General features: G+C 47.3%; 1 protein-coding gene across 12 annotated transcripts in view; it reads left to right on the top strand.

The window, feature by feature from the left end:
• shep (RNA binding motif single stranded interacting protein alan shepard) overlaps window positions 1–20,170 on the top strand; it is a 140,338-nt gene that overhangs the window by 21,964 nt on the left and 98,204 nt on the right. For 9 of the 12 annotated variants that reach the window (XM_077657251.1, XM_077657247.1, XM_077657256.1 and 6 more), the window contains exon 2: window positions 3,907–4,088. In XM_077657251.1, the coding sequence (XP_077513377.1) occupies window positions 3,907–4,088 (182 nt within the window). The remainder of the gene's footprint in view (window positions 1–3,906; window positions 4,089–20,170) is intronic. The other 3 variants (XM_077657249.1, XM_077657248.1, XM_077657252.1) reach the window with 1 other exon arrangement.

Raw genomic sequence — 20,170 nt, 5'->3', positions numbered from 1 at the left:
CATAAACAGTCTTTATGTTGAAACTAATGAACAATCACTCACAGACAGTACTATGCTCACGTGCTCATACATTCTTAAAATTCGTTTCCTGCCAAAACACATATGCTACCCAACAGTTACAAAGCGCCCATCTTGAACACTGTTTACCAACAAACCTCAGGCAATCAGACTACTTCTTCAATGCTTGGAGGAGAAATGCCAAAACTAGATGTAATGGACACATTGCCTAATATTGACCACAAACCTGACCTACTCCCGCCTTGGTACTGCCTGCTGTCTGTGTGTGACTTCACGTTAACACAATTTCAGAAAAAACAAACACACATGAGCATATATTACAAGAATATTTAACTCTAAACGAAAAATACGGAGAATACACTGCATTTTATTCTGATGGATCAAAATGTGCACACTACGTCGGAAGTGCTGTGGTTCAAAATAATTGGGAAAAAACAGTACGGCTGCCTGAGTGCACATCCATTTTCACGGCTGAGTGCTATGCAGTCTCTGTGGCTGTAGAGAAAATTATAAATGAGAACATTGAGAATACTGTCATTTACACTGGTTTTTAAAAAACTCACTGCACTGCACCATAGAAATGCAGTTACACAACTAATTGATGACATCCTACATAACATAACAGGGACAAGACAAAATTTTGTTGGGTGCTTAGCCACATCGGAATCACAGGCAATGAGAAGGCAGATGCATGTGCTGCAAAAGCTCGGAACAAAGAAAAAAGAAAGTGAACATTCCATACAAAGATGGCATGAAGCTGGTACAGTGTAAAATCAGATAAATGGCAGTCTTAATGGAACACTGAAAGAAATAATAAGCTACACTTAGTAACACCCACCATAGAAGAATGGAAGTCGTGCTCACACCAAGAACGTTTCATCGAAGTTATTTTATGACATCGCATTGGGCACACACACCTCACACAACTTCCTACTTACAAAAGACACAGACCTGATTGTGAGAAGCGCGGAGATGAACATACAGTTAACCACATATTAATCTCATGCAGAAGACTTGAATCACTGATGAAGAAATATTTTACATTTTACAAAGAACACATTCCTTTTCATCCATCATTGATTTTAGGGGAAGATACACGGGTTGGTACGCTAGATCTTTTTAGTTTTTTAAAGGAAGCTGGTATTCTTGAAAAACTCTAATTTTCTAACCTGGTGTTTCTCTAGATACACTGATACACCTCAGCCAATTTCTCATTCCTGAGAACAAGGATGAGGTCGTTATTAGATTGGTTGGGAGCCTCGATATTCTTGTGCAGGCAAGGATGGTTGCAGAGGTTACCAGACTTTTTTTTGAAGATTTGACTGGTGTCCATTCTTGAAATGTCACTAGATAGTAAAACCAGTGGTTTAGGTCGTATAGACCACTGATAATTTTTCACATTTGTCTAAAATTCTGCAGTAAACTTTCCTACACCCTGTGCTTGGCACATGATGGCCTCAGCTGCCTATGTGGCATTAAACCAAACCAGCTCTGTGGCACCAAGTGACAAGGACCTTTGCCATGTTCGGGAGCACATATGTGTGCAAGCACCTCTCCTCTTAATAAAAAGTGAACAAATCTGCTCTGTGTTCAAGGATGACAAGACGACCGCCTCAGTAAGACCATTTGAATCACCTCCACGCTAGACCTAGCACCAGATATTGCTTCCCTTGTCACTGTTAAGCGTTGTCAAACCTCAAGCCAGCAGTATGCTTAGAACTGAAGGCTAATTCCTGCGACTAAAAATAAATCCTCTTATTGAGCAGGCTGATTATTTTCACTGGTTGTCTTGGTTGAACATTCAGCTAGGCAAGTTGGTATAAGTTCGTATTGGAAAAGACAGCGTACAAAAGACGGAAGACGAGAAGAATGAAGCACAGGATGGGCACGACAAGAAGCACTCTTGATAAAGAAAAAATTGTGTGACTGTTTATCATTGCTAAGCACGAAATATTGTGCGAAAGCACAGTGGACACCACTGCGCACCTAAAAGCGCGATTGGATGTCCACGAACCTAGGGTGCCAGTTAAGTGCATGTTCAACTTTTTACTCGTCACTGCCAACTTACCCAACGTACGCTGGCAGCCTGTGCTCCAGTGCCGCTTTTCTGCAGCAATGTTGTCATTGCCAATGTGTATTGCTCTAGTGCTGTGTTTCTGCCACAATGTTGTCCACGCCACCGCATGCAGTGCACATCTCTCTCTCACTACCGCCACATAGCTCAGAGCATGAATATTAGTTTGATAGTAGTATTAGTTGATGAAGATGATGTGCAATGCACAGCGCGAGAGTGTGTTGCAGCTTAACACGAGATGTGATTGGCTGCTGCGATAGCATAGTGCTCCGTGCAGTGGCTAGCGAAGCTGATCTGTTCGCAGTTGCGCAGTTTCAAGGCAGCACACTGTCACTTGTAAAACTTCGGTATGTCATAGCTGAATGTACTGGTTAGCACGTTTGCGTCACTTTGTCTCAAGGGGATGAAGAAGCGCCTGTTCATAAAAGACGTGAGAATTTCAGGAAGACAAATGCAAATGTCCATACAAACAGACCTTTTGTGCCCAGCCGCTATGTCTTTCAAAAAAGCTGCGTAATAGGGTAGATGAATTTGCCTACTTTGGGGGTGTCAGTATTGAATAGAAAAGTTTGAAAATTGCAGGATTTCACCAGAAGTAAGCGTACACATTCATGGAGTACAGTTTTTGGTATTGTGAAATGAATGACTTCAGGAACAGTTTGCATGCTTGAAATTTACTTTGGTTCAAGTAGGGAGTGGCTGTGTGTTCATTCCAATTAATCAAACTCACTTAAATGAGGCAGACACACCAGAATTTTCATAGTGTATGTTTTGCTTTTGAATGATAAATTAGACATTAGTAAACTTGAATCGCTATGTGAAATTTGCCTGCAGTCAGTACCTGACCTATAATTTAATTCATTCTTCTATGCAGTTTCGGTTTCAGTTTCAGCAGTCGAAAGATGGTTGAAACATCACAAGTGAGCCCCAGATCACATGAGGCATAAAAATTGCAGTATAATGGCTCATTGCTCACGTGCTGCTGTGCCGGCCTCTGGAGCAGTTTAGTGTAAAAGTTTGAATGAATTAAAATGAGAAAGCAGCGGTTATATTGCAGTTTTAGAGCGCAGCTCTTAGGCGCCCGTTCGTGGATTGCGTGTCATAGTCTCAACTTTGTCGGCATAGTCTGCGTAACATACCACCTGTAAATTGTGGCAGGTAGTAGCAGGGCGAAACACCACCTGTTATGGCGAGAGCGGAGGAATGGACAGCCAGAAGGTGGCTACCACAGGAAGATCCCGGAAGGTGGCTAGCAGAATAACGCCACCTGCCAGTGGCGGCAGGGGCCGTGCGAAAAGTTGCGCTCAAATTTCGCATCACTATCATAATCGTCTGTCAGTTTTTTGCCTCACATAATCTCATACTCACTTGTAATGTCACAACCATCGTCTGGCAGCTGAAAACTGAAGCTGAAACTACAGAGTAAAAAAAAAATTATTACAAATTATTTATCCCATGTTTGCTAATGTTGTACGCATCATTCCAGAGGGAAACATACTGCGAAAAATTTGGTGTCTCCACTCCTTTAACTGAACATTTCCTTAAGTCAGCCGATGTTCAGGCAGTTACAGCACTTTCAGACCTGTCAGTGGTATCCTTTACCTTTATGTTATGCTGCCAGCTTGTGTTTCTCACAATTCTATTGCACTGCAGGGCGTCTTTGGCATAGACTAACAAAGGTGTCGTTGTCAACTCCATGGTAGTTGAGGTGATTTGCTACTGAATTTGTGGCACTATTTGGGGCTTCAATGCGTTTTGTGTATGAGAGCTCTTTGCACAGAAAGTTGACTCCCTCTCCTTCCTCCTCTGTGCAGCAGCAGGGGACCTTCCCGGCGCGGCTGGGCTCTCCGCCCGCGTCCAGCATCAACTCGGGTGGCTCGGCCGGGGGCAGCAGCAGCGGTGGCTCAGCAGGCGACCAGCTGAGCAAGACCAACCTCTACATCAAGGGCCTCACCCACACCACCACGGACAAGGACCTGCTCAACCTCTGCGCCCCGTATGTGCTGCTTGGTACCTTTGCATATTGAGTGAGACACAGCTGCTAGGACCAGAGAATTAGCGTGGGACGATCGAGGGAATGGACTGAGATGCTACAATAGGGCTGAAACTCTTGGGTGTCCTGGGGACATGTGGGACTTCCTGCAGACGTCCAGTGGAGTTTCAGTGCCTGTTAGGTTATATAAAATGATAGAGCGGGTTCCAACCAAGGAAGGGAAATGGAATAGTTGACGGCAGAAGCAGTGTTGTCAAAGGTTGGTCCTGGGCTGGTAATCAGGGATTACTGGAAATCACCCTTGTCCTGAAATTGGCTTCAGAACTTGCCTGCTGGTGCAGCTGGCGAGGTCTTACTTGTGCTGTGCAGCTCTATCTCGACATGTTATAAAGCTCTAAAGGGGCCTAGAATCACCCTTTGGTGCTAGCTGAACTCTTCTGTCTCCCTGACTTTTCCTCTGGTCTCGGCATAGGCAGAGGCAAGAAGGGGACAAGTGTGGCACAGTATGCGCGAGTGCGAAGCCCACAGTACTTTGATGCCTCGAATATGAATATTTGTGCTGCACTTGTCTTCTTTCAAAAGTTACCCTCTCGTTAATACTATAGAGCTCCTCTACGTTGCCAGCTATATCCTTATTAATGAGGAATCCCACACCTAGTTCTCGTCTATCCTCTAATCCGCGATAGCACAGTATGTGTCCGTCCTTTAGTGCTGTATACGCCTCACCTGTCCTCCTAACTTCGCTAAGCCCTATCACATCCCATTTAATTCCCGCTAGTTCCTCGAACAGCACTGCTAGGCTAGCCTCACTAGATAAAGTTCTAGCGTTAAACGTTGCCAGGTTCAGATTCCAATGGCGGCCTGTCCGGAGCCAGAGATCCTTAGCACCCTCCGCTGCGTCACAGGTCTGACCGCCGCTGTGGTCAGTTGCTCCGCAGCCGCTGGGGACTGAGGGCCGAGGGTTAATTGGTTTGATCATAGAAGGTTGTGGCCAGGTACTACACCAGGGTGGCCAAATCCTGCTCTTGTGAGAGAGTGCGTTGTTGGTTCTGGTCACCGAGATCAGGCCGCACCCTAGGCCTCGTTATGCAATTGTTTTGACACGCGGTTTTTTTTTTAAACCCGGTGGAGAATTGCGTGGCACCAGGATTTGAACCCCGGTCCTCCTGCACGCGAGGCGGGCGCTCTACCTCTACACCATTGCTGCCACTGCTGCCAAGAGAAAGTAAGCGTAGCAGGGGGCGGCAGAAGGTTAGGTGGGCGGATGAGATTAAGAAGTTTGCAGGCAAAGGGTGGATGCAGCTGGCAAAGGACAGGGTTAATTGGAGAGACATGGGAGAGGCCTTTGCCCTGCAGTGGGAATAGTAATGCTGATGATGGTGATGATGTCTTCTTTTTTGCCTGTGAGATCGAAACAGGCTGTGGTCTCCTGCAGGGAGAATGACAGCTTGTGGCGACTTATTGTGAATGATGCAACCGCCATGGTGGCTCAGTGGCTATGGTGCTCAGCTGCTGACCCAAAATGCGGGGGTTCGATCGCGGCCACGGCGTTCGCATTTTGATGGAGGTGAAATGTTAGACCCATGTACTGTGCAATGTTGGTGAGCAGTTAAAGAACCCCAGGTGGACGAAATTGACTAGAGCCCTCCGCTACGGCATCCCTCATAGCCTGAGTCGCTTTGGAATGCGAAACCCTATACAGTCGAACCTTGCAATAACAAAACAGCCGGGGAAGGAAAACTTTTTCGCGAAAATGGACAAATAAGCACACCCATTACATTCCAGAACCAAAATTTAATGAAAAAAGTCGCTTATTTTGCTCTGCCTCACATTGCTGTGCAGGAGCTGCACAACTCTGGCTTCGCAGCATGATAAGCTGTGCATAGCTTCGTCGTGGTCGCCGAGGAAAGCCCGGATAACATCAAAAGCGTCAAGCACATCATGCGAGCTTACTTGCCTTCCTTGTGGTTGGTTTTTGCCGTCCTCGTTGTCATTGTCCTCATTTCCTTTGCGCACACTCTCGATAATAGTGTCATCGCTGAATTCCTTGTGCACGATCAAGCAGTTATGGACAAGGGTAGGCTGAAGTAGCAATCCATGCCACGGCAAGCATCTCCAGCGCCATGAAAAGATAATTTCCGTCGGTCGCTTCATTTCGATGTTTAACAACATCCACCGGATGAGTCTTCCCCGGTACACAGACTTGACACTCTTAGTAACCCCTTGGTCAAGAGGTTGAATAATGGATGTGCAGTTCAGAGGAAAAAAAAAATCAAGCGGACGCTCGTCAGGACGTCTTCGATGTGATGGGCACTGCAGTTATCTAAAAAAAGGCAGACGGATCTGCCGTGCTTCCGCATATCTGCATCAAACGCTTCTAGCCAGTTGGAGAATATTGCACACTTCATCCAAGCTTTCTGATTAGCAGTGTACTCGACAGGAAGCCTTCGGTTACCTTCAAAGCACCATGGTGTCTTGCTCCGGCCGATCGTGAGGAGGGGACGCTTGTCGGATCCGTCCATATTTGAGCACAAAAGAATGGTCACCCGTTTTTTGCTCAGCTTGCCACCATGGCATTGTCCCTTCAGTTTGAGCGTTTTCGATGGCAACATTTCATACAAAAAGCCAGTTTCATCCGCATTGTAAATTTCGGAGGGCTCGTATTCGTCCATTATGCTTTCGTAACTTTCCTGCATCCAGGACGATGCTGCTTCAGCGTTGACACTCGCAGACTCCCCTGACAACACCTTGGCGACGATGCAGTGCTGTGCTTTAAATCGGCTTAGCCATCTGGCCCTCGCCTTAAAGTAGTAGTGCCCCAGAATGCACGCGAAGTCAATCGCCTTCTGCTGCAGAAGGCTCCTAGACAAAAGCATCTTGTTCGCTCTCTTGTCGCGGAACCACTGGAATACGGCTTTGTCAACGTCTTCGTAGACCGTTGTTGCCTCCGTGTTTTTCTGCACGCACACTTCGTTCTGATGTGCCGTCATGATGCTGTTCTTGGATTTCAGAATCTTGGAAAGTGAGCTGCACGGGATACTGAATTTCTCCGCAATGTCCAACTTCTTTCTGCCTTTTGCAGCTTCGGTGATGATTGCAGACTTTTCCTGCAGCATCAGAAACTTGCGCTTTTTAACAGGAGGCGGCATATTTCCGACAGGCCAAAAAAAAAAACACTGGACACAAGCAAGTCACGGGTGAATTCTGCGTGCATGAGGCGGACGGCGAGATAGCATGGTCGACGTGCACGAGGCATGGTAGCGAAAAGAAAAAGAAGGGTTCGCTGTTCTGCCTAGATGCTTCACCGCTTGGACAGCGGTGTTGTCACGTGAAACGTCACGTGCATGCGTAGTTGCCAGCAGATGGGCTAGCAAAAAGCCGCTTTCAGTAAACAAAAAAAAAGTCTCGTGGGTATTATTATCATTACCGAATTGACAGAAAGTAAACAGCAATGGCCGCGCCGGTGTGCTTGTTGGCAGAAATGAACGGCCCTGACTTGTCGGATGAGTGTGCTGCTGCAGTTTCGCCACTTCTCTGTTCTCATCTGGCTGATGTGCCGACAAAATGTTGAGATCACTACCTCAAACTTTTGTTAATGTGGGACTGCTTTTTAAAAACTCTTTGCTGTTGAGAGGGGGCAAATGCATTTAACTCTGTGGAAGTTTGCAGGGGGCGCCAGAATCTTTCGTTGTTGTGAGAATTTCGTTCTTGAGGGTGTTTGTTATTGAGGCGTTCAACTGTAAAGCCATAAACTGTGAATGGTGCAACACAAGCATCGACAGGTTGCGAGGAATTGAATGTCGCATGGGGAGAGCTGATACTACCTTAAGTAAACAATAAAATGTTGGGTTTAACATCCCATAGCTCCCATAGCAGTGCTCAAGGGCCAAGGATCCCAATGAGATAAACGGCCAACATGATGGCGCGCTTATGAAGCTGAGCCTGTTGCTTCAGGGTGAACTCATCATTGTTACTGCGTTTTCTGGCACGTCACTGGCTATGAATTTGGTGCAGGGCTTTGACTTCGTCTTAACTTGCCTGTAACCGGTTGGATGGGTGATACATACCTGGCAACTCTTCCGAATTTACCGTAAAAAGTACGAATTCTGACCAGTCTTGCGATTTTATGAACCTTGCATGAAATTTTACGGAAAATGTTTTATTTTCAAAAAAAAAGGTGCGGACATCTATTAACACTATTATGGTACCTTTCTCCGCCACGAGAGGGCAACACATGTTCGTGATATCATCATCAGCAGCTGCAAACGTTGTAGTGACTTCTGTCTTCTACTCGGGGGACACGAATCCATATCCAAAACTCGATACCGCCTCCGGCAGGCTAGTGGCTGTAGTCAGGCTGGTCAGGCCTCCATGCGGCCTCCGCAAACCTTTGTTCAAATGTTTGGAAGACTTGGGTGTTGGCCTCTGTTTTTGTGTGACCTGCAGCCGCATCCAACGCAGTGCGACTCTGGTGTTTTAGCAGCAGCGGTTTCGCGGTGCAATGGGGGCCTCAAAGCCGCGACAGTACTTCCAAATATTTTTGAAGTCGTACACGTCAGAATTTCCATGCTTCATGCTGTCTAAGAAATGAGAGAAGTTCGGATTTTGCACCACGTGTGCCTGTGATGTTAACATATCACATGGTGGCAAGTCTGACATCAAAGTCCACATCGCTTCGAAAAAGCACCAAGGATACGTGCGAGCCACGGACAGCCAGCCAAGCCTGAAAAGTTTTGTACGCAGTGACAGCGACCTCGGTGTGATTCGTGCAGAATGCCATTTCACGGCACTTTTAGTTGAACACAACCTCCCGCTAAGTGTCAGTGATCACGCTGGACCACTTTTTGGGAAAATGTTCCCAAAGTGCGAAGAAGCCAAACACTACGCCTGTGGACGAACGAAGACGACGGCAATTGTTCGTGAAATGGTCGCGAACGCAGAGACTCCTTTGCTGGATGCCCTAAAGAAGCAGGTATTTTCGATTGCTGTGGACGGAAGTAACAATAGGGATACGCAGCTTAACCCTATTGTTGTGACATACTTCGTTAAAGAGACCAGTAGAGTTGAAAGCCGCCTCCATTGCCTCGGGACAATCCAAGGGGAAGCGACGGGTCATAAGATTGGAAGTCTGATTCTGGGTGAAATGAAGTCCCGAAGTTTGCCTCCTGAAAACCTGTTGGCATTATCTTTGGACAATGCCCATGTCATGATTGGAAAGAAAAAGAGTGTTTCGACTGTATTGAGAGAGGCCCAACCAGCTTTGATTGGGGTTGGTTGCCCATGCCACCTCATCAACTTGGCCGCCCAAGAGGGAGCTGCATGTCTTCCTGTAAAGGTTGATGAGGCCTTGGTTGACGTTTTTTTTTCACTTAGAGAAAAGCTCAAAGCGGAAAGATCGGCTGAAAGAATTTCAAAGATTGCATGACGTCGACGCCAGAAAGATGTTGAAGCATTCGCTGACACATAGGCGGTCTTTGGGGAAGGGCTTGAAGAGTCTGCTAGACCAGTGGAAACCACTTCTTAGCGTTTTTTTTTGGATAAAACAAAAAAGAGCAACAAGCAGAGCTTGTTTTTGGAGTCGTACCAGATTCTCAAGACTTCTCTACAAATCGCCAAGAGCCCTGCACTGGTCCCAAAGGCTGCTGCACACCTTCCCAAGGCTGCTGCAGTTGTTGGAAAAAAAAGCACAGACTGCGATGGACCTTCGCTGAAAAAAAAAGGAGTTCATTCTGCACCACAAGCAAAGAAATTCTGCACCACAAGCAAAGAAACTGAAACTTCATAGCGAGGAATCTGGAGAAGCCAGCCACGTGACCTGTGAAAAGCGTGACCTGTGAAAAGCGCCTGTTTTTTTTTCTTTGTCATCGGAGCTAAGCAGGGCATGCTGTCTTTTTCTCCAAAATGTTATACCTCTTTTTGAGAAGACAAACTGCCTTCTTCACTCACACGCTCCTCAGATTCATGTGCTCAGGGGCCTCTTAAACCGCCTTCTCGAGGATTTCTTGACTCGATTTGTGCGGCCAGGTGTTCTCAAGGGATGCCATTCATTGCCTGAAGTTGCCTATGGAGTTTTAGAGAGTCAAAAAGATGATAAAGACATAGTCATTGGCATCACAACCTACTCTGTAGTTGAGACGCTGAGCTCAAATGAGAAAGAGCAGTTCTTCTCGGCTGTACGTCTCTACTTCACTGCATCATGTGATTATATTTGCCACAAGTTCACGCCGGAAGACTTCAGCCTGAAGATGGCTGAAGTTGCCCAAGTGCAGGCGCTAGAAACTGCTTCATTCAGCAGTGTACTTCATTTTATTATGGCGTTTCCTGCTATTCTGCCCGAGCAGATTTGTGAAACAAGAGAAGAAACAATTGACACACTCGAAGTGGAGTTTGTCAACTTGCAAGCTTACCAGATTCCAGCAGACATACTGAATGAGCCAAGGTGCAACATACAGTGGTCACAATTGGGAAGCGTTGGAGATGTCGACGGATCGCCCAGATTCTACAGAATTTCGATGGTTATGCTGGGCATACTCACCATTTTCCATAGTAACTCTGAATGAGAGGATATTCAGCTCTGTCAACAGAGTTTCGCTCATCTGTCACTGAGAAAACTCCTAGAAAGTCTGCTAATGGTGAAAGGACACCAGAGTGGCACCTGCTTTGAGCAAGCTTGCACAGAGAAGTTTCTGAAGCAGCAAAGTCAGCAACCGCAAAATCATTGCAAAAATAAATTGTGACCCAATAGAGTTTTCGCTCATTATTCTACAGGACACGGATTTCGCTTTTGGGTGAGTGAGCAAGCTTGTCGCTAAAAGTAAATTCTTGGAGACTAAAAAAAAAAAGTGCTCCCCACCCCCGGTCTCCAAGGTTTTACGAATTTTGAAATCTTCGGGTTGGCAGGTATGGTGATAAATCTCTCCTGTTTTTTTATGTCATTGGCCGATTAGGCAGCTTCTAGGCCGTAATGGGGAACACCAGTTTGTTGCAAAAATGGTTCACTTTGTAGAAAACTACATGGTGCCACTTAAGTTATCATTGTCTGCGTTTGCATAGGTTGAACGATGTGACATAAAGCGTAATGCCCCACAAAATGCTTACCGTCTGCACAAAGGTCTGATCACAGCAGCAGCTTAAATTTAGTGACGTTGCAGGCAGCCCCCCGCCGGGGGGCGCCTGCAGCTTGCAGGCGTCGCGACGGTGAGTGGCGACACCGCGGGTTCCCGAGCATCCGCAGGGACATCCCCGCAAGGGGATGATGGTGAACTGTGCATCACCACGGACCCGAGCACCCGTGCCTCGCCGTGCGTGGCATCGCCGTGTCCGGGGAAAAGGGGATCCTGGTGGTTGAGCCGATGCCGAGCGTTTGGACCCTTAAGGCCCCTCGGCGGAGGCAACACACCACTTTGGCCCCAGCTTCCTGTAGACGGCACCTCCGGCCTGACCCGACCGGGGGAAATCGGCAGTCGTCTTTTCCTTATCCTCCCCTCCATCTTTTACTTTCCTGTCATCTTTCTTACAACTCTCCTGTCTCCTCCTCCTTCCTCGGTTTTTTCCTTTTTCCTGGCGGCTAGGGTTAACCCTGTGTGGCGAACTATCCTGGGTTTCGTCATATTCGGTTATAGCAATGGTGTACAGCTGGCGTGGGCAGGACTTGTTTTCAAGTTCCTGTCCTGTCCCCTAGTTGGGCTCCATGGTGGGCGGCTGGCACCAAGGCCGAAGAACAAAATTTTTTATGGCTTCCTCCCTGCTTAATAATGATCGCCCTCTGAAAAGAGGACGGACCGATGTCACAACACAGTTTTTCAGCAAAAAGAAGACAACTTTTCCGAAGTACCTCATCGTCCACAGTAAAGAAACAGAAAAGCCAGCCAGACAAATATCCCCGTTCCTTGTTTCAAGAGTTCTTACAGAATCCCTGGGCCCTCAGTACAAAGTCACAAAGTTGGCTTGTGGTGACCTCCTCCTCGAACTGCTCGACATAACTCAGATTTCAAAGCTTGCAAACATTGAAACTTTTGGCGATATTCCTGTCTCTGTTACACCGCACAGATCATTGAACACAGTACGTGGTGTCATCTCAGATAATGATTTCCTGCACCTAACAGAGGAAGAGATGCTTGAAGGACTGAACCCTCAGAATGTTACCAACGTCCACAGAATTACAATCCGCAAAGACAACAAAGAGATTCCGACAAAACACCTGGTCCTGACGTTTGCCTCATGCACCCTACCCGAGTCAATCGAGGTAGGCTATGCAAAAATCTCCGTTCGCCCTTATATCCCCAACCCTAGACGCTGTTTCAAATGCCAGAAGTTCGGTCACGGCTCCCAGAGCTGCCGCGGCCGCAACACCTGTGCTAAATGTGCCTCCAATGACCACCAATCAGACGGCTGCGACGCCGCGCCACGCTGTGCAAACTGCCAAGGCGAGCACGCTGCTTACTCAAGGTCTTGTCCTGCCTGGAAAAAAGAAAAGGAAATCATTACAATAAAGACAAAAGATAACATCACTTTTAAAGAGGCAAGAAAGCGGTATGCAATGTCGCAAGGCACTTTCTCCTTAACACCCCACACAAACTTCGCCGATGTGGTGCGCGGGCGCGGCGCATCACACCGGTCTCGGGCACCTGCCCAGTTCACACCTAGTGAGGCTGAGGCAGGGCCATCCGCGCCCCTGGCAGATGCAGCGAGAGCTGCTATGCCACCCCCAACAACGGGCCGGCCGTCCTCCAAGTCGGCAGCCCGCAAGGCTTCCCCCGTTCGGGAGAAGTCTACCACCCCCCTGCCCGCGGGTTCCCCGCGGAACTCCAGCGCCTCCATGGAGGCTATGGATACAAGTCAAAGCTCGCCTCGATCGCAACGGCGACGGGGCTCTCTTGACCGGAAAAAAGAAAAAACCACGATAACAGGCCCTCAACAAGGAGGGACCTGAGGTCTCAAAACACTCCTCCTTAAAATAATCATGGCGTTCCTTATCCACTGGAACTGCCGTGGAATTTTAAATAACTACAGCGATGCAACAGATCTCCTACGCTCTATGTCTCCTGTAGCACTGTGCCTTCAGGAGACCAATTTGGGACCTTTACAAAAAAATATTTTTAAGAATTATAAAGTCTTTCGCCGTGACCGTGAGCAGGCAGATAGGCTCTCTGGAGGTGTTGCTGTCGTTGTTAAGAGCGGTGTTGCAACACGTGAAATCCAGCTGCAGACGAATTATGAAGCCATTGCAGTCACCGTCATTAGCTTTAAAACAATTACCATATGTTCAGTATACCTTCAGCCACACCTCACAGTAACACTTCATGACCTAGAATCACTTTTTAATCAGCTACCAGAGCCATATCTGGTAGTTGGGGATTTTAATGCACACTCCCCTTTCTGGGGGAGTGAACAGACAGACACTAGGGGCCGTATATTAGAATATTTTATTCTGTGCAATAATGTTTGCCTACTCAATACAGGCAAACCCACATATTGCTCTCCAGCCTCAGGAAAAATGAGTTGCATAGATTTATCTTTTAGCTCTTCTTCCGTTTTTACCGATTTTAAGTGGGATGTTCTCGATAACCCGTACGGAAGCGATCATCTTCCGGTAGTGATTAACTTTTCATCGCCACCATCAGTCATCCCTAGTAAACCACGCCGTTGGAAACTACACCTAGCCGACTGGCAACTATTTAGAGAAAAGGCTAGCCTGGAGAAATTATTTTCAAATAGTCTTAACGTTGACGAACTGAATGAAATTTTTACAAGCTGCATTATTGATGCTGCGTGCCAAGCTATTCCGCAATCGTCAGGAATAGTACGACAAAACAACAAGGTATGGTACACGCAGGAATGCCGGGAAGCAAAAAAGAAGCAAAATAAAGCTTGGGGAGTTTTTCGAAGATACCCAACTCAAGATAACCTCATCAACTTTAAAAAGACGAGAGCAAAAGCTCGGTACATCCGCCGAAATGCCGAAAGAACATCATGGAGAAGCTACGTATCATGCATAAATAGTTCAGTTACGTCCAAAAAAATGTGGGAACAAGTCCACAAGTTTAACAGAAGCTTTTCTCCTTACACAATTCCTTTCTTAACAGCTCCAGGTACACAGACAAATATAGAGGAACAGGCAAACATCTTGGGAGAACATTTCTCAAACATTTCTAGTTCTTCACACTACACAGAAACATTTTTAAAGCATAAACATGCAGTGGAGAAACATAGACTTCCAACAACGGGCTGCACAAAAGAACCGTACAATGGTTTAATAACACTCCAAGAAATAAACGAAGTTCTCTCGGCCGGAAAAAAGACAGCACCTGGCCCTGACAATATACATTACGAAATGCTAGCACATCTTTCCCAGCCATCTGTGGAGGCGCTCTTGAAGTTTTTTAACCAAGTGTGGGTGCTTGGAAGATTGCCGAAAGCCTGGAAGAAAGCAGTTATTGTACCATTCCTGAAATCTGGAAAACAACCAACATCCCCTACTAGTTACAGGCCGATAGCCCTTACCAGCTGCCTTGCCAAATCATTCGAAAGTGTGCTGAATAAAAGACTAACTTTTCTGATTGAATCTCTTGAGCTTATTGACATCCATCAGTGCGGTTTTAAGAAAGCATGCTCAACAACAGACCACTTAACTCGCCTGGAAAATACTGTCCGAGAGGCTTTTATACACTGACAGCATTGTCTTGCCGTCTTTTTTGACCTCGAGAAAGCATACGACACCACCTGGAGGTTCGGCATCCTTCGTGACTTAGCAGATCTTGGCATCCGTGGCAGGATGTTGAACTGCCTGAAGGACTTCCTTTCCGACCGCTCATTTCAAGTGCGCCTAGGATCAACCGTGTCCAGGGGCTTCGTTCAAGAGAACGGAGTTCCTCAGGGGTGTATTTTGAGCACGACATTGTTTGTTATTAAAGTAAATTCCATAGCCAAAGTAATACCGAAGGCCATTATGTATTCCGTCTATGTTGACGATCTGCAAATAGCCTGCACATCCTCAAACCTGGTAACATGTGAGAGACAAATACAGCTGACAATGGATAAACTGGTGACCTGGGCAGACGAGAACGGTTTCCGGTTTTCCACACAGAAAACCGTGGCCATTCTTTTCTCTATTAAGCGAGGCTTACAGGCTGACCCATTTATACACCTGAACAAAACACAGCTACCGGTGAAAAATGAGCACAAATTCCTAGGCGTAACCTTTGACAAAAAGCTCACTTTCCTGCCTCATATAAATGCACTGAAAAAGAAAGCCTCCCGATCCCTCAACATACTCAAAGTACTGTCACGAAAACATTGGGGTGCCGACAGGACATGCCTTCTAAAAATTTACCGCTCTGCAGTACGCTCTACCCTTGATTATGGATGTATAGTGTATGGGTCAGCGAGACCATCATACCTTAAACGACTAGATACAGTGCATAACTTGGGTTGCAGGCAGCAAGTCTTCGTGGCGACTTGCTGGTTCAGCACAGCAGTGTATAGTGTACATTGTATAGTGAGCGAATGCTCGGTACTGGCCTGCACTCAATCTAGGTTCATAATCACTATTGTTAAAGAGTTTGTTTTATATTGTGGGATTTAATTAAAAGAGCTAGAAATGAAGTGTCCCGGCCCATGAATTTCTCATAGCAGGAAATGACAGAAGGAGAGCGAGAACGAGAAAGGGCCAAGTTGGCAGGAGGTCTCGCACGTTGTCTCGCTAGTGTGACATGGGAGTGTGACCATCGGCCAACTGCCGTCTTGTGGGAGACCTGGCGTAGACGGCGACACTCAGCCAACTGTTTTAGTCGGCGCAGTGTGACATAAGAGCCAGACATCACGACTACATGGTTTTGGCAGACCGAATCGGCCGACTGTTGGCCTGGTGTGACAGGCCCTTTAGCAGACTGGAGTGTATATCGCGTGGACTGAAAAACGAGCTGCCTGAAGTTTAAGGAAAGGTTAAGGGACTGAGAGTAATACCCCTGTCATGCGGTCATCTCGTAGTCCATTGATCACTGCTACACAGGCCGTTTCAATGACCATCAAATCAGTACACCATGCGCATAACGATGGCCACGTCTGCAAAATAAGGGCGGGCCGTGTCTGCCACTTTTGCCGTACTTTCCTGTGCGCTTTCATGATGCGCTTGTGTTTTGATAGCTTACATTATGTAAGGTACTGATTAGTCTCGAATCTATTTTCGAATCTATTTGGGTCTTGCTGCTTCTGTATGCTTCTGACAATAATTGGTTATATAGAGAAGCAGGTGATGGCTTAAAAGTATGCACCACACAAGAGCACGTACTGGCACCTATCGTGGAAGTGACTGTTGCTTCATGCTTAAGTTACGCGTAAATGCAGCCTGTCACTTTAAAGATATTGATGGATGCTCTTCCCTATGTACACGTCCGCTCTGTTTTCTGCCATGGCCTATCGATCTCGAGTGGCTGTGCTATTGCGATTGCATTTGTTAGCACTGTACTCTTTCTCACGACGTTACATCGCTTGTGAGCGCTTTGTAGTATGACGTCATGGTGGTCCAAGAAGCCTCAACTTCGGAGCTACGGCACCTGTAGCCACTCCACATTGCCTGCAGCCCTGCAAGTGTTCAGCGTGCCACGCTCAGTTTTGCAAACTTTCCACAGCTTCGTATTTTTTTTGTTATTGCTTGGTAATGTTCCAGGACTCTATTCGTTATGTTTGTGCATGAGATGAAATAGACAGGATGGGACTAGACCAATCTTTCGGGGCAGTACATTAAATGTTGCGCCTAAAATGTCACCGTAAGCCACGCGAGGCGAATGATTTATCCGCCCTTTAAATGCAAACATTAAAAGGAAATAATTTGCCCTAGTCACTGGGGACCGTTTCAGCGATATGCTTTTATGGTATAATCTCCACCTCTTGCCCCCAAAAACACTTGCATCAGAGGGTTGGTTTCTGTACCTTGTTATTAGACTGATCGTATTATTTTATTCGCCAGCGACAGGGATCGGAGAGGCCTTTGCCCTGCAGTGGGCGTAGTCAGGCTGATGATGATGCTGCTGCTGCTGCTGTGACGAAAGACTACATAGCTACAAAATATGATCTGTCAACATTCCTTCAAGCGATGAGTATAGTGGTGCACGTGAAAGCAAAGCTTGATTCATTTTAGTTCAGCAAAAAATACTAAGAAAATACTAAGAAAATTGGCAATTAATTTCTCGCGAATAATTGAGCACATTTCTTTTTCCCTGCATTATTATTGGTACCTCTTCACAACCCACACCTGTGTCAAACAATCTCAAGTCTGATGCCACAACCTCGGCACATGAGAAATCTACACTTTCAGTGTAAGCAGAGGCAAATACAGTAGCCGACGGGTAATTCGGACTGCAATAATTCGGACTTCGGTGAGGCACCGCCAGTCACCCCATAGAAGCGCATACATATTCACAGCGGATATTTTGGAGTTTAAAAGTCCGAAAGTTCGATTTTTCGGACTAATTTCAGTCGCCTGCAGGCCAAAGTCAGCCATCTTATTGGCTTTTAGCTGGCGCAAAAGGCGCCATCTTGGATTGAGGTGGATTTACTCGGCAGTTGTATTGGCTTGACATACCGTATTTACTCGTGTAATCCTTGCACTTTTTTTTCCCTGAAAATCAACGCGAAGTTTGGGGGTGCGATAATTATGCGGGGAAAATTTTCAAGCAAATGTTTCGGAGTGTTAAATGCAAAGATGAATGGGTGCAAGATCAGGATTGTCAGGTCCGCAATTGTAAACATAGCGAAAACATTACTTTCAAGCGTAACTTACCTTCGTTCTGAAAGTACAGGGTGAACGTAAGCTCAAGCTGCTAAAGCACTTTATTTGCCGCGCACAACCTCCCCGTCACTACTCGCGTTGCGTACGTCCTGCAGGCAATTCTTCTCTTCATCAGAGTCCGTGTCGACACTGGAACCGATGGTTTCTTCATCTTCCGATGCTTCTTCGTCGTCCCACACCAGGTGGTCCTCGGTTGCATCCAGGGCGTTCGAAATTCCTGTTTTCTTGAAGCATCTGGCCACCATGTTTACATCAATCATCCCCCATGCCTCCGATACCCAGCTGCACAGCAGCTCCATGGACGGTCTTTTGATCTTGCCGCCCGGCGTCAGAGCATGTTCACCTTCGGCCATACATTCTGCGTACAGCCTCCGGATGTTGTCTTTAAATGGCTTGTTCAAAGATACGTCAAGAGGCTGTAGCATTGATGTGAGGCTGCCGGGTATAACAGCCAGGTCCGTGCGCAATTCCTTGAACTTCGCCCGAACCGACTCTTGAAGATGGCCCCGAAAGCTATCAAGCACGAGGAGCGATGGAAAAAGAAGCGCTCCTGGTCGCCGCCTCCACACTGTCTTCACCCAGTCCACCATAAGGTCCACGGTCATCCACCCCTTTTCTTAGACACGCACGTGTATACCAGGGGGGAGCTTTCCTTTCGGGAGGGTCTTCCGCTTGAAAATGACGTACGGTGGGAGCTTCCGCCTGTCCGCCGTCACGCCTAGCATGACCATGCACCTCTGTTTTTCGGCACCTGTAGTCCTGACGTGCACAGTCCGAGCGCCTGTCTGTTCGACTGTCCTGCTGTTGGGCATATCGAAATTCAGCGGAGTTTGGTCCGCGTTCCCTATCTGGGAGAGCGAGAAGTTTTTCTCCTGCCGGATCCTGATAACGAATTGATGGAAGTCCACTATTTTCTCTTCATAGGCTGCGGGCAGGCGCTGGCAAAGCGTCGTTCGCCTCCTGAGCGAGAGTCCATTGTGCCGCATAAATCGTGTGGCCCACCCGTTACTAGCGCGGAAGTCTTGCACCGGGATGCCCTCCTTTCTTGCGATTACGACCGCCTGGTTCCGTATCAAATCAATCACCACAGCACACCCATCCGCTCATCGAGCCTTGATATATTCCAGTAAAGAGGATTCGACGGCAGGAAATTTCCCAGTCTTCGGTCCACGGAAGGCCCAGCGCGTCTTACCAGTCGTCTTGAGTTCGTCGTGCTGCCGTCTCCAATACCGGACGCAAAACTCGTTGACGCCGAAGTGTCTGCTGGCGGCGCGGTTGCCATGTTCCAACGCATACTCAATAGCTTTTTTTAGCTTGAAAGCAGCTGTGTAGCTTGTGTAGCGTCCCATGGCGAAGCTGCACAAAGAGCACGGTGCAACACGCAAACAAGGCAAACGAGGCCTACGAGACATCGGAGAGCTGGAGACACCTTTGCAAAATGGCGTAGCGGTGGTTAGTGGATGAGCGGTAGCGGCGGTGGCAGTGGATGATAGCACAGTACCGCCGCCTAGTAGCACGCGCGCCCAACCATGGCAGTTAGTTGTGGCCGCAGTCAATAGATGGCGATCGCTACGACAAGCAGACGGCTTGCAGCAGTAATTTTGGGGTTGCGATGATTATGCGGGGAAAAAAAAAATTTTCCAATTTTCGATAGCCAATGTGGGGGGTGCGAGCATTATGCGAGTAAATATGGTACTTTTGGTACCTTATTTTTGCCAGTAGAGGTCCCTGCGATCCCTGACACTTCGAGGTAGCAGTCGGATCATAATCACCACCAACTTGCTTTTGTCACTAACATTGTCGTGAGCAGTTATCGCTTGTCTCATACGTTGAAAATTGGAAAACTGGTTGTTGGCGGAAGGAAATGGCGCATTAACCGTCCCACGCAGACACTTGACACCGCGCATTAAGGGAAGGAATAAAGGAGGGAGTGAATGAAGAGAGAGGTCTCCAGAATAATTTGGACCACCTGGGGACCTTCAATGTCCACTGACATCGCACAGCACACAGTCGCCTTTGTGTTTCGCCTCCATCGAAACGCGGCGGCCGCCGCCAGGTTCGAACCCGGGTACTCCGGATCAGTAGCTGAGCTCCCTAACCACTGAGCCATCATGACGGGTCACATACGTTCGTCGTTCGCCGCTTCATCACTTTGATTTCGCCGACAACGTTGACCGAGTGGAGCTCTGTCTTCACGAAGTTATATCCGTTTGCCGTTTTGTGATTGCGTCCGGCTGTTCCACTGCTTTGAACGAAAAGTGCCTTGCATGTGTTCGACGAGCGGTGTGGTGCACAC

Source organism: Amblyomma americanum, chromosome 3 (genome assembly GCF_052857255.1).
Source record: "Amblyomma americanum isolate KBUSLIRL-KWMA chromosome 3, ASM5285725v1, whole genome shotgun sequence".
NCBI classification, from domain to species: Eukaryota; Metazoa; Arthropoda; class Arachnida; order Ixodida; family Ixodidae; genus Amblyomma; species Amblyomma americanum.
Note: the sequence above shows the minus strand (reverse complement) of the source record. Positions and strands in the feature narration are given on the sequence as shown.